This window comes from Pollicipes pollicipes, unplaced genomic scaffold (assembly GCF_011947565.3).
Source record: "Pollicipes pollicipes isolate AB1234 unplaced genomic scaffold, Ppol_2.1 Scaffold_4028;HRSCAF=4733_pilon_pilon_pilon, whole genome shotgun sequence".
Classification (NCBI taxonomy): Eukaryota; Metazoa; Arthropoda; class Thecostraca; order Pollicipedomorpha; family Pollicipedidae; genus Pollicipes; species Pollicipes pollicipes.
Window position 1 is genome coordinate 1,444 of NW_023596423.1, and position 15,134 is coordinate 16,577.

General features: G+C 50.4%; 1 protein-coding gene across 1 annotated transcript; it reads left to right on the forward strand.

The window, feature by feature from the left end:
* Positions 1-3,713: 3,713 nt before the first annotated feature.
* On the forward strand, positions 3,714-14,504 carry LOC119094823 (homeobox protein rough-like). The gene is made up of 3 exons (XM_037217747.1): positions 3,714-3,780; positions 13,203-13,323; positions 14,387-14,504. Exons 1-3 carry the CDS (start codon positions 3,714-3,716, stop codon positions 14,502-14,504), a joined length of 306 nt encoding a protein of 101 aa, XP_037073642.1.
* The last annotated feature ends 630 nt before the right edge of the window (positions 14,505-15,134 follow it).

The following is a 15,134-nucleotide window of genomic DNA, read 5'->3' on the forward strand; positions in this document are numbered from 1 at the left end:
CGGCATGCCCATGGGCGGCATCATGTTCTAGCTGTTCCGACGTCGCAGCCGCCTGCACCTGCACGAAACGGGAGCCATGGCCTCAGGAAACGCCGTGAAGATGGTGTTCCTGTTCCCGTCGGCTGTTTTTTGTATCATGGGTCTTGCAACTTTTCAATGCGATAACTGAGGCTTTGGTAGAGGATAGCTGTGCATATATGCCGTTAATATAGATACTGATATTGACTGCGGATGCGACTACGGCGGATTGATAAGCATGACAAACCTGCACCGCGGTTGACTGCTGTTGGACAAACCCGTAATGCGCTAATGATCTACGAGATGTGAGTAGAGGAAACTCGCAAGTACACAATCCATATCACCACAAGAACGCGCGCTTTGCAACATGAGAAGGCTTTGCGTACGACGCTAATTGCGCATAAGACACAGGGATCAATCGGCATGACCCTCATGCATCACGTGTGCATGATCAGTGCTCACCGTGAGGCAAGGCTGAGGCAGAGCACGAACATGTTCCTTTACAGTGTACGTTCATTTTCGCCTTGCCGTATATTTGTGGCCAACGTGTTTTGTGGGATAATGCCAGCCGTACCTGCCATCATAATTGTTCCAATTCCACATGAAACGTTATCCCTCATATCCAACTCACCCGCCGCATTGCCTCCTATTTATCTCCCTATCCAGCGCTGGGCGGCGATCAGCAGCAGTTTAGCCTCCCCTCTAATAGGGCCCGGTGCGCGCGCCGCGCGCCGCTGCGCCGCCGCCGCCAGCCGTGGCAACCGTCAGCTGGCGGCGGCCGGGCCAGCCCCGAGAGAGGATCAGCCGCTTGCACTCGGCCACGGCTGGGCTGGCTCGGCCGCTGATTGGATCCAGTTAGCCGCTCTGTCTGCCGACAGCGGCCCGGCACGCGCGCCGTCCTCGGGCGCCACCAATGGGCTGGGGACTCACGGCCGGCACGGGCGGCCGTCTCGCTTACAGACACGCTGTGCTGTGCGCAGAAGCACGCTGCCCCCCTCCCCTCTGACCCCCCCCCGCCCCCCGCCGCCCGGGATAAGGTGCACACGTCTGCAGGCTTAGGGCGTCGCCAACAGGAGTTCGAATTGCCCGGGCTAGCGGGGATACCAGGTGACCATGAAGCGGCATTGGCGACACAGCGCTACCTGGGCCACCTTTGTGACGATGCCGTCCGAATATTTGTTAATGTGCATGCGCAACGACCAGAACCGATCCAGGGTTCTTTCCTAGAGAGTTCCGGGAAATTCGAAGAATCTTGAGGCAGTAGAAAGATCCTAAAAAGCATCAAGACAAACAGAGCTGAAAAAAAACACCTAGGTACAAGGTGGTCAGGAGCGGGGTGTAGTTTCCTATCCAGTTAGAGCCCTAGCTTCCAACTTTGAAAGGGGAGTGGGTCAAATTCGATGAAAATCCTCTGCTTCGTTTTTTGCGAGCAGTTTTAACCATCTTCCCTGGTCAGGACCCCCCCCCCCCCAGCCATTGTTGCAATGTCTTTGGGCCCCCGGACCATGGACGCTGGTCGGGGGCTCAAAGACTTTTATAAAAAGGGAGAAATATGGCATGAAAATGGAGAATACTGAAAACACGGTCATATTCAAGGGAGGTGGTACTGGGCGCAGTACAACATCATCAAACTATTACGGACATGGATATACACATAAACAAATATTGGCAGTTTAAAGATGGAAGTAGGCACCTAAAAATAAGTAGATTGTTACACGTAATGTGATGTTGTTACACGCAATGTGAGAAGCTCTGTGAGCCTGAGATAACGGTGAAGTGGAGTTTTCAGTACAAAACCTCGAGTTGCTCCCCACCACTGTTGCAAATGTACAGCAGCCCCAGACCGTATTAGTTCGGTCATCTTCGAAACATGAGAAGTTGGGTCTGTCGGCACTGAAGCGAATAAAAGCCCGGAACATTTCAAGCCATTTATGAGAGTATTTACAGCCATAAATATGGAAACAATTGAGTGGGTAACAGCCGATGATGATATCTTATTTCTGAAAAGGATCCGAGGTCACACAACTCTCCATTGAGCATCACAAAGCTGTGCTAGAGCAGGATGATGCCCCGACTGGAGTACGGCGTGACGGACCGCCCTGTTTACGAGCGTGTCGCGAGATTTCCATTCAGCGTGGGCCACAATCGTTATCCCCCTTCAAATACTCCAGTCGATTGAGGTGGAGCGACACCTGTTAAATTGACTTATATGGCCTTGGTTAAATCAATATTTTGACGTTACTGTTAGGTAACTAGACAAAGTTTTTCTGATTCTCACCGGAAAACAGTGTTTTGCGATTTTTTTCTTGAGGAATGGCGTTTTCCATACAGTTGAAAAAGCCAGTTCACAAGGTTTCTCTATGGATAGGGTCACCTACCTTGCTCATCACTATCATTTGCAGTTTTTGCCGCTTCGTGATCAGATAGCTTCGACAAGAGACCGTATGGCGGCTTGTACACCTAAGTCATTGACTTCTCAATACATTCTACCGCTTACTACATTTGGTCAAAGGACAATTTGAGTTTGTAACGGCAGACAGGATATCACGCTGTTCTAATAATTGCAACCCAATGAATCCTCACGCACTAAATGCAGGACAGCGTGCGTATTCGATCAACAGCAATCAACGCCCCTAACTGCCCTGGATTCGTGACCGCCAGCACCTCCCGCCACTGACCAGCATGTAGCCGCCCCTGCGAGGGGTGTCCCGCACGCATCTCGCGATGGCTCGCCACCCACAAGGCCCCCCCACCGCCCGGAAAATCTGCCGTTGAGAACTGCATTCGTAAGTCGATGACTGGATAGTGTAGAATCCGACTGGCTAATAACCCCAAGCGTACGCCTGGATTGAAAACAGGTCAGACAACTATGGCTATTTGAAATAAATTGTAGCTGCAGTCGAGCCACCAGTCAAATCAGACGTGCTGAGTCGAACTGGCCAGCTCTCCTCAGCTCAAGCCGTGACTGTCACATTGTAACCGGGCAGAGCAGCCACAAGCAGCGCCTGGTTATACGATTGCCATTATCACCGTCCGTTCCAGTGCCCAATGAGGGCCGCCGGCGTTTCGGACGAGCGCAATTGCCGGGCGCCTCTACGCCGATTGGCCAGTGCCATCGATGACGTCACGAGCATCACTACGCTCCGCCCACCAGCGGGGGCCGGGCATCGGAAACTCGCATCGGGGAGGCGTTTCACTTGGGGAAACGGACCAGCCTGACCTAGCCGTCGGGGCACCTTCGACAGAATCAGCTTCTCGGCAGCTCTTCACACCGCTCACGCAGCATGGTCGCCAGCCAGTGCGGCTCGAAGCCGGCGGTGTCCGTACCCTCCTGCGAGCGTCGCCCGGAGGCGACCGGCAGCCCCAGCCTGACGGTGCCGCCGGGCGCCGCCGAGCAGACACCGGCCGGCGGTGGGCCGGCGCCCCCGGACGCCGGCTCAGCCAGCCCCGGCGCGCCGTCGCTGACGCCCACCTCGGACGACTCGCCGGCGGATTTCCCGCGCTTCCACTTCAGCCGGAGGTGGGCGGCGGCGGCGGGCGGCGAGCGGGCGGTGCCACCGCCGCCCGCGCCGCCCCACTCGCCGCCGCTGACGCCGACCGGCGCGCCGCCGCCGCTGCCGCCGGGCCTGCCGCCGCCGCCCGGGGCGGCGCCGCCGCCGCCGTACGAGCCGGCCCGCGTGCCGTACTTCCCGTTCATGCCGTTCCACTCGCCGGAGACGCTGCGGCCCTTCGACCTGCACTTCGGCGGCCTGCCAGCCTTCTGTGAGTACGGCCCGGCTGGAGGGACGCAGCCAGGAATCCGTCACCGGACCAGGGAGCTATGGCATTTCGGGTGGATGTACACGACTGGTCGCATTTAATTTGTAATAGTATCTTGTGGGTCCTGCATCCACAACTTCTAGTCGCTAAAGCCATTTTAGGGATGTCCTGGGATTCCTGGAATTGCGTCCGTTACATAAGGTGATTTGCATCGCTTTCGTAGTGGCTTAGGAACGTCCGCAAAAGTGGAGTGCTAACCTTCCTTCCTGACCTTAAGGTTACGTCGGATCTTGTCGTGCCTTTCCCTAGTACTGATGTCCAGTTATTGCGAAACGTGTGAGGTCCAAGGCCACCGACCGCGTCGGCTACCACGCCGTGTGTCGTGAATGTAAAAAAGTAGTCATCAACGGTCATCAAAAGGTTCAGTCATCAACAAGTCTGTTTTGTCATCAATGTCTTCGTACGAAGCATGGCTGACAAGAAACATGGTCAAGCAATGATCCAAACAGAAAACCCAAATGGAAAAAGTACAGCAAACTTGAAATGATAAAAATCATGAGGGGCGACGTAACAAAGACGAATGTCAAATTGAAAAAAAATCATGACGGCTTTTTTGCTGAAAATAACCATCTTCATAGTACCAGAAGGTACTGCGTGTTCCTGAGCATTTCTCATCTTCATTTCTTTTTGGTTATCATAAGTCATGTAGAAAAGTGGACCTGCCAGGCTGCAAAAAGTTGTCATTTTCCAAATTCAAATCATGTTGCTGCCGTCACATGACAGTTTTCCATGTGCCCGTAAAGCAAAGCTGGTTCAATGTATGAACTGAGTTGCTCACAACGGGTAATGTAAGATCATCCGCGGTCATTACATGATTTTCCATGAACTGACCTTGCGCTCAAAACTCCTGATGGCAAAACGACAATCATAACGATACACCGAGGAAGGATTGCTGACTTAACTAATCCCCTTTGTTATTGATCTGACATGGCCTGTGTTTCAAATAACCCCTAATCACATTCTTTATAAGTCCACCCTGCACAACTAGTCCATGACACTCAGGCACATCAATGTTCACAGCATGCAGGCGATTAATTTCGGTCCATTACAGAATGACTGTGGTAGGGCTAAAGCGATGTCACTTTGACATCGATGACCATTACCAAAGATATGGATATCATTGCTGTACACTACAGGACCACTTCGTGCATGCCGAACCATGTGAAAAATTATACGCACGGAGAGCCACAAGAGCGTCACAGGGCACATATTTTCCAACATTTTACCGTGCAGACCCTTGAGAACCAGGTCATCGACCAGTGACCTGACGACACGGCCGACAGTGGCCTGAAATTTAGTAACGAACGATTTCAAACTTATTCAGCCAGACATTCGTTTCGATGAGCTGGCCGTTTCGGGTGAATGACTGTAAAAACAGTGTGAGCGCTTGCACATTGTGTCACGTATCACCATATTGCACTAGAAAGGATAACCATTAGGCCTTTCGATTCCATTTTCTCTGTCACCAGACGGTGACGGTCCTCTTACTGCAGCGGATGCGCCAGTGATTAATCACTGCAGCATGATGCAGTTTTACTAGGATTACCCAGAGCTGTTTACTGCCTGGCTATCTCAAGTCACAGCAGAGTAGCAGTTGGACAACAGAGGACGGTTTCCGTGTTCTGACTGAAGTACAAAATCGCCCGTCTGGCAAACAATTATATTTATGTTTTCAATAAGTGTACAAAGACGCCTTTCTTGCAGTTCCTCATTTGAGTTTTCGCAGTTTGGGTTTCCCCTTTCTGACATTTCCTTTGTTGATCTTTACCCCTGTTGGCTTGCATCCTCTTTGAGGTTCCGTCTTTTGAACTTCCCTTTCATCGCTCATCCTTATTAAATGTTATCCCCTTTTGATTTCTAGGCCCGAATTTTTCTCTGTGTAATATCATCCCCGCTGAATTTTACACCTATATATGATTATAATATTTCCGCGTGTCCTCATTTCGTTTTGCTTTTTTGTGCCCGTTTTTGATACCCTGGGCTTTTGCTACCTTATTTCCATCGTTTTTTTTTTTTGCTCACTTCACCGCCTCACCTTTTGCTTTTTGTGCTGCCACCAGGAAAACAGGAGGTTACGGTGCTAAAAGGAGTTTAATGCAGTTTTTACATCTCACACAAGTTTAACAGATAATGCTTGAATAATGCTGGCTCACATTCTGATAGCAACAATGCGCCTTAACTAGCTCTCCCCCGATGCGCGTAGCATCTCAAAGAGGTATCGGTACAAACCGCCATTTGACACTATTTTTGTTATTAGAGGCCAGACGCCGAATACTTGAGAAGGGAGCATTAGGTTTTCACGGTGTTCCTTTCCACGCGACGTCCTTAGCGTGACGCCTATTTCCACAAAGTTATCAAGATGCTGACTCGAACAAGAAAATAGTAATCTAGTTTTGTTTTGACATTTCAGGACGCGTGCCAATGTTTTCAGTGTTGGTATTTTAAGCCATCTCACCGGTTGGAGAAAGGAAAAAAAACACTTCGCTTTATTCGTTAAGCTATATCAACATGTGCATGTACTAAAGGGCCGCGAAGCAAACGGGAGGGGGCAGAGAGGCAGGCAATAGTGTGCTCTTGCTCACGAACAACTATGAGAGGCCCGAGTTGGTTTTAAGGAGGCCCCTTTCCTGGTTTGGCCCCTCGATGGATCAGCACGCCCCTGTACAGGATTGGGAAGTGACCTTTATAAATACACCAGCAGGCCCACATTTTGCAACAGGGCGGTCAATTTATGCATCAGAAGGCCACCGTTCCTGGTGACGTTGCCCTGTTTTGGGTTAACGAGACCCTTTGCTAGATTTGGAGTCTCCTCCATGAATTAGTTGGAGTCCCCTTGATGAATCTGAGGGATCCTGTCCTCGATAAGAACACACTTATCGATATATTTATAACACATTAGAAGCCCCTGTCTGGGTTAGGAAGGTTCTTTGGTGAATTGAGAAGCCCCCTGTATTAATCAGAAGCCCCCATACTGTGCTTTTGACTGTCGACGCATGTTCCCATGGATTTTGATTCATGCACATGTTTGATAGGGGGTATGTGCCCCGGTAGCTCTCTTGAATACGACATTGCTCAGGAGCCCCCGTAAACAGTAGATCCCTAAAAATTCTACCTCCATCTCCGTCGGGCCGCCCCTGCAGGTACTGAAAGGTATTCAATCAGAGTCAGCTAGAACAGTCGGATGCCTTCTGCGTCATTTTGTCTACAAACTGCTCCAACTTTAAATCCTGTGGTGATTAATAAATTATTTGCCACATATCAGCGAGTGCAAAATTAACTTCGTGTGAGGATTATGGATAACATGGATGCACGGTAGTATTAAGTGGATGATGTAAGCTCATTATCTAAAAGCCGAAACCGATCCAGCACAACGCAACAGTGTTTGACAAAAAGCAGTTAGCCTTCCACCTAGCGGCGGTTTGGTCAATGCGCATGACTTCCGACACTATCTACCGTTAACTAACCAAACGAGTGCAAAAAGGCATGTTCCGTGGCATATCAGTCTGTTCCAAACACCTGGCATCATCCAGAGTGATCGCTGCCCTGCCCGGGGTATGGTCTGGTACCGCACTGGCCTGCGTCGCCATGCAGAGCTGATACAGCATATCTTACCGTCGGTTGGCGTGGGAGGCACTTCCGGTCGAGGCGCTCGCCACGGGGGCTCACTGTAGGCTTGCTACGAAACTGCTGGGTGTCCCAATCAGCCCAGCGAAAGAGCGAACCCACGACGTTATACCACGAAACGATGCGGATATTGACGGAGATTTAGTTTGATTCCGTGCAGTGGCAAACACACCAGCGTCCACTTCCCAAATTGCAATCGGATGAAGATGTCACTAAGGCTCAAGTGCTGTCAATTGTCCTGTTAAGGCGTTGGCGCTTCACTATGACATTCGTCGGAAGTCTTACGTAGCGTCTGTAAGGATTTTCCTTACATACATGAAACTCCCGAATGACATAAACATGGCAATTATAACGAACACAGGCAGCAGCGACCTGCATCGCCATCTCTGATACCAAAAGTTGCCGATGAATTTTCTCGAGATTTTCATGCCTCCCGCCATCAGTAAGTGATGGAATGAAATGTGTGATGTTTATTTTATCCGGTTTTCAACGCCAGCTCTTCCGAACTCGTTTCGCAGCGTGTAGACTTTTCAGAGTCCACATCCATTGACGATCGAGCGACCTACAAGGAGCCATTGGCATTCAAACGTCTGATATGTAACTGAAGCGGTTGATTATAGTGGCAGCTGATGAATGGTACACATGGTAGCTGTCAGCAGGCAGCCCCGACAATGCACTGGTGTGTACCGATGCTTAACTGAAAATTGATTATGTGTGGGACTGAAGAGGCTGGACTGAGAACGGCAAAATCTTAGATCGATGTATTTATGCATGCTTGGCACAGACGCGTGGGCGATATGGACCAATAGGTCGATGGGTGGTGTGGTGTATATACTCTGCTGGGTCCCGTTGGAAAAACGCTTCCTTTCATGGATTTTCATTCCTATCTCCCTCTCTTTACCATTACATGACGGCACACAAAATGCATGCCAAACCGCCGGCCCATCATCAAACGCTTTGTTTCATCTAGTTACCATGCTGTTGCATCTGCCACCGCATTGTACTACCGATCCGCAACTTCTCATTCGCTTTTGCTCGTAGCATTTCAGCCCAGTGTGAAGCGACATGACATGACAGCGACACATGCGACAGCGACATGACATGTCAGCGACATAGTTATGCTCCAAATGTAACCATGTCATGCCGGCAACAAGATATCAGTTTTCGATTTGGGGGGTTCTGATATTCTCAACCATCTTGGGATCTCTAGCCACGCACATTTTGCATGTTCTGAAGCTAAGACGATCCAAATATTTTGTCTTTTTCCAAACTCGTTCGATTAGTATCAGGCGATACCGAAGCCAGCTAGTTCTAGACCACTTCTCAGCGATTCCTCTGACTCGCACAAACTGTGCGGCAAAGTGCACTAACTCGTCTCGTTTGCTGACCAGATATCACACCGAGAGCGGCGCACCCCCCTCCTCCGCGGCGCACCCCCCCCCCCCGCGGCTCTCGACAGCGGCACACGCCGACGGCTGGCCGCTGTCGGCAGCTGCAGCCGCCCCCTCCCCCCTCCAAATAGGCCCTCTCGCCGGTCAGCCAGCGCGCTGTCACTTTAAAACACCGCAATCGAACGGGCGCCGGTGATAATTCAATGCCGGCGAGATGCCTTTAATGACGGCCGTCGGACCGCGTCTGGCACGTGGCGGATGGCCGGGCCGACCGGCGCGGCGACGGGCCGCGCGCGCCAATTTCACACCTCTGGAACAAATTACGGCATTTACTCTGAACGGCCAGATAATTCGACACACTGGTGGCCACGTGCGGTTGTATTAGCGGCCTGCCGTCCGACTGTCTACTCTTCACTGACGAGAAAATATGTGATCATCGGCTGATGGTGTTAACCCACAGCGCCACGCGTCCAGCCACCCGATCAATACCGGAGCGATGCGTTCACTTCCGGCGTGAAAGCTTTCCTCCAGTCCATCACCATACCTGAAAACATGACAACTCTCATTTGTGACGACGACTTTGGTGACGTTCTTCCCCTCCGGCTCCGCCGGCCGCTGACCAGAGTGGCGGTTACGGGGCCGGCACGAGCCCGGGGCGGGGTGGCGGTGAAGCGGCCGGCTCGCGCACGGGACGCGTGTCACCACCGGCCGGAAAAACAGGGCGACACAGCGACCGGAAGCCGCTGATTTCCTGTCGCCTGACCGCGGCCAAATTGGGCTAAATGAAACTGGATAGGCTGGGCTCGCCCCCTAAATCCATTCCCGGCCCGCATGGGCGGCAAATGCGATACCGGGACGGACGCGAGGGACTTCGGCCGCGTGCACATTTACCTGTCCTGATGGGGGCGATGATGGTTCTTAATTAAGCCGCAGATACCATGCAGAGATCCAACATATCTCATGATCTACGTAATCCCCGTGTCTTTGTCTAAATGTGCTATTGGTGTTGTTAGAAGTTTGCTTCGGAAATTCCATCAACAAATCCAAAATATGAACGTGATTCCAGGCCTGGCTTCAGCACCTCGGCTTCTGCGCTAACAAACGGAGCGAAAAAAGACATCCGACATTTTATTGGTTGGGGTACGTGCCGATTTAAAGACGTGCTTGATCTTAACCCTCACCCTGATTCGCCGTTTTCATACCGCGAATTGATAGAAAGGGTGGGGTCTGGGGCAATACTACCCCCCCCCATGCGGTTTTTAAACTAAGGGAGATAGAGCTTAGCGGAACACTAGCGGACATGTTATATATTACTACTAAATTATTGAATATACAAATTACTACATTTTTTCTTCCTACGTGTTCTTACTCATGTACGTTAGACACGGGGCTATAATAGCCACGCTCCATTGTGGATGGCTCTATGAATGTAACACACGCACACACACACACACACACACACACACACACACACACACACACACACACACACACACACACACACACACACACACACACACACACACACGTACCTATTTCGGAAATCTTATATATGATCATTACTAAATTTTATATCAACTAGCCCAGCTGAAGCCAAATATATTGCTTGCATTGATGTGTGTTTGGATACTTGCCGACAATTACAAATTCACGAATGACAAGTAAAGCTAAACAAATCCCCCAAAAATGTGATGTTGTTTTACGGCATTTAAGGAATTCCGTGCATGCGCCGAGGTAACCTGGGTTTTCGGCATTTTCGTTTTGCTTTGTTTTGCCCTTCCCCTATTACGCATTTCTGCGTTCATCCCTGCGAACATGATGTAACTGGCACAAGGTTTGCTTTTACGATCTCATGGAACCAGAGCTTACCACAATAAAACAACATTAATCGTCATGAAGGCTCCGATGCACATATTTTCTTATGCCTTGGAAAACCGTTGCATCACGTCCCACCTGCAAACTGTATCGCGTCCTTGTATTCCGTTGTTAGTGACATCAAACGGCTTCCTCCACAGCATTCTTTTCGAATACTGAGATGTGTCTTTGCATGCTTATAACCCTCCTCTTGCATGACATTGAATGGCTCACATAATTAGCTGCCGCATAACCATGGGATGAACATCGTCAGCCACAGTTCTTCGTCGGTGTCTGTTAGCTAAAAAGTGCTGAGCTGCGTTCCTATTGATTTCATCCCAATTGACTCTTGATTGGCCGTGGTTAGTTTAAATGTCCGACAGCCGACATCCATCGTCCACTGGACCGACACCAGCCAACTGCCATTCTCCTCTCTAGGTAAACGCAACGTCATTACCCCGGGTAGTAATAGCCATGCCGGTAATTTCTGGCCACTAAATTAATAGCCTATGACGGATAGTTCCGGGGTCGGAGAGAAGTGACGTCACGGCCTAGCGCCTCGCTGACGTCAGATTAGACATCGTCTGATGAATTTGGGAGCTGATCCACAAACGTTTGCCATCTTCCTGGCAGGCCAAGTGCAACGAGCAAAAACCATGGCGTCAGCTGCATCCTATGGCTGTCTCGACCCAAATTTGATGGAACCTTTCATTGGAACAGGCCTCCAAGTTTGAAACCAGCTAAGCTGCAAAACACCGCGCGGCAGAGCACTCCACCTGATTGCGGCGCGGGCGAGCCGTTAAAGTCAATGAAATCAAAAATATCCTTCCAAAACTTTGGCATTCAGTCAGGGTGAATGAAATAGATCAACGGGCTTGCAGCATATAGTCACCTCCGGAGACACGTGCCCCTCCCCCCTTACCACATTTGTGGCACGCATTAATTTATTATGTCCGGGACTGAACGAAGTTCCAGGTATTTGCGTTAAACTAGGAAGATCGAGGGCATGCCATGTTGTTTTATGACATCCCGGAGGCTGCGGGCACCTGAGGTTTTCTAAGGCACCTGAAGGCACTGAACTCGGTTTTCAGGAAACATTTTATGCCCCGCCATTTAAACTCCGCGTACCTCCCTAGATAGTGATGCATTTTTGCACTAGTAGTCATGTTGCCTGGCGTAACTTTCTCCAAAACGAAGTGAAATAAACATCGATATGCCTTATACCAAACCATAAGCAAACCATAGACATGCCCTATAGGCTGTACAAATTACGAACTGTTGTGTTATTGGTACGAATGTTTTGACACAAATCATATCATATTTCTCATAAAACTATTTGTTGGCAAGCGTCACGCCTTTATGGAATATTCTACAGATCCTCAAAATGCCTGCGTTAATGACCGGCCCATTTTCCCAGTCTTATGCATCGGCGCAACCCAGAGCTTCCGTCAACACAACTTCCCAGCATGACCTGATTTTGGAACGACCATCAGACAGCGACAGGATAACACAATCACTGGTGGCAAGTGCCCTACCCAGGCCAGTCACGTGATGGAAATTATCCCCGATTACGCGGCGCCCGGTCGAAATCCTAATGATGCGTCGGCAACTGCAAGCGCCCATTTCCGCGGCGGAAGTGGCTTTAATTAGTCTGTCATTATTGATGAATTTCAAATGGTCGAGCCACCCGGATCGCCGCATTTCAATGACGAAGTGCTATGGGGTACTGCGGAATGTGCACAGCCGCAGAGCCCCTCTTCTTGCTTTGCCGAAGGAGGTCGTGTGGTTTTGGAGCGCATTAGGTTCTGGATCACATTTTTTACAGTCATCTCTAGCCATGGCATTCACGCCATAGGTACATTCAAGCACAATGCATGCACTTCCTACTGGATTCTCGGAGGAGATGGGGTGCCGAGCATTCTTAGGGTGTGCTTAAGATCGGTGCAAACAAAATCATGATCTTTTTGCCCACAAGGATCATTGTACCTTTAGAGATGAATCCGATATCAAACCTTAATGCACGCCAAGTTCCGAAAGCCCCACAGCCCTCATTTTCTAGGGGTGGAGCCATGCTCCATTGGCCGACTTTGGTCTGCCAGTCTGCTCCTTTTAATTTCCTTCCCAGATATCCACGGCATCGATCAGTATCTGCGAAGCCGGACAGAGTATCAACCAGGCATTCTTCCGCTTTCGCCCGCTTATTGCTGGGGATAGGCGACGCCGCTCGTTGATCTGACGCGCTGACTATAAGTCGAGCCCTCCTGCGAAGCCATGCCTAGGAAGCGAAGTCAGCCATACGACCTTCATCTCGTGCGAAGAGCACCCAGTATGGACTGCCATACCACTTCTATCCATACGGGGTTTACCCCGTGGGATGTTTTGGCATTGTGGTCTTATTCGTGCGATCTTTTGGTGTACGATCATTTGCTAACGATCTTTTGCGATGCGATCTTTACCCGGTTGCTGGCTGACGGACACGGGATCGGCCTGTTGCAGTCGCTCGTCGGCGCAGGAAGGACGCTCGCCAGCGGCGGCAGCGGACCACCTTCACATCGGAGCAGACGCTGCGGCTCGAGATGGAGTACCACCGCAACGAGTACATCTCCCGGCCGCGCAGGTCAGAGCGAGAAGGAACACATCTCCCGGTTTGCCAGATCAATGAGAGAGGGGCGCCAAGACAAGGGACAAGAGAAAAGGGGGCACGAGGGAGAGGGGCAAGAGAGAAAGTTCCTCAAAGAAAAGGAACAATAAAGAAGGGGCCGGGAGGGAAAGGGCACAAGAGAAGTGGGCACAATGAAAAGGGGCAAGGGAGAAGGGGTATGTCAGCTGGCTCGCAGGTCAGAGGGAGAGGAGAGCACATCTCCCGGCCGACAGGTCAGAGCGGAGGGGCACCCGGCTCCGTAGGTCAGAAAGAGGGGAGAGGGTACTCCCGACACCACGAGTCAGAGGGACAGGGGAGCACATTTCCCGGCCTCGCAGGTCAGAAGGAGAGAAGAGCACATATCCCGGCCCCTTGTTTCGGAGGGAGATGAGAAGGGAGGAGGAGGATGGAGGGAGGGAGTTGTGTGGGAAAGGGAATAGAGATCAATCAGATGTGAGACGTCCGGGTAAGGTGGAAAAAGGGAAAATAAACCCTACAGGGAAAACGGATAGATGAAAATAAGTGAGGTAAGCAGGGGCGCGGCCAGAATTTCATCAAAGAAGGGGCTCGGAGCCCGGCGAATACGAATCGCACCGGTTTTCAGCTTCCTGTCGGGGCAATCTGAGGTGAACAATGGAAAATCCGGGCCTACAAAGGGAACAGGCCCCGGGCTACTCCCTTGGCTGCAACCCTGTAGATATGTGAGAGAGGCAGAGAGAAATCGTTAGAGGAGAAGGGCTGGTCATATCTCCCTGTTCTGCAGGTGACATACGGGTAAAAAATCAAAGCTCTATCTATGTCAAGCCGGCTTCCAGCTAGATGAAAGCCTGGATACCACCTACACACAAATACCAAGGTTTTCGTTATGCGTTCTTGTCATTGTTTGAGATCTTTGTAACCATCATATCCTAGCTTGTTCATGACGAGCCATTCGCTGCACAGGACATCAACGTGTTTTTGGTGCCATGCCCTTACATCATTGAACGATGCTACGAACAAGCTGATGCGTTTTATAAAAGTTTGGTGGATATGCTTTCAGATTTGAGCTTGCTGAAAGCCTGGATCTCACTGAAACGCAAATAAAGATTTGGTTTCAAAACCGGCGGGCGAAAGACAAGAGAATCGAGAAAGCCCAAGCGGACCAGCAATACCGGTGAGCGCGCACTGCACCGACTCAGCCGAACTTCTCGGCCATTTCAAACGCTCTTATAGGCAAAGTTCCACGTTGGAAACATTAAAGCAAGAAACATGAAAGATGATGAAGTAAGCTTTGTCATAACTTTTTGTGCACTTTCAGGTGGAATAGGCTGTTCCAGCGAACACATTTTCTCTATTTAGTTAATATGCCCCTCAATGCGTTATTGTTTGCACGCGTCATCGTACTTTACACAACATTAAATGAGAGCCAATTGACGACCCTTATATCTGGACATAGTGCTCGCCAACGCAATATATGAATGACTCGACAATTATATTTTTTTGGCATTGATCACCGCATGCCTGATGGAATAGCAAGATTTGAATGATGTTTTTATGGGGTCATGGATGCCTGCGTGCCTTAAAAAGTCTCTCCAAAAGAGTTTGCACATCTTTGCGGGCGTGTAGCTCGGAAACTAGAGCGGTTTAGACCGTAAGGAGGAGGCCAGCGAACTGCACCGAATGGCCTTCAGAATGGCTAACCCAGTTCAGACCCCTCCCTCCATACAAATGAAGAACATCTGCTTTAATTACGTATCACCCTGTGTGCAATATGGAACACCTCACCGGGCATCCATCCTTTCCAAACT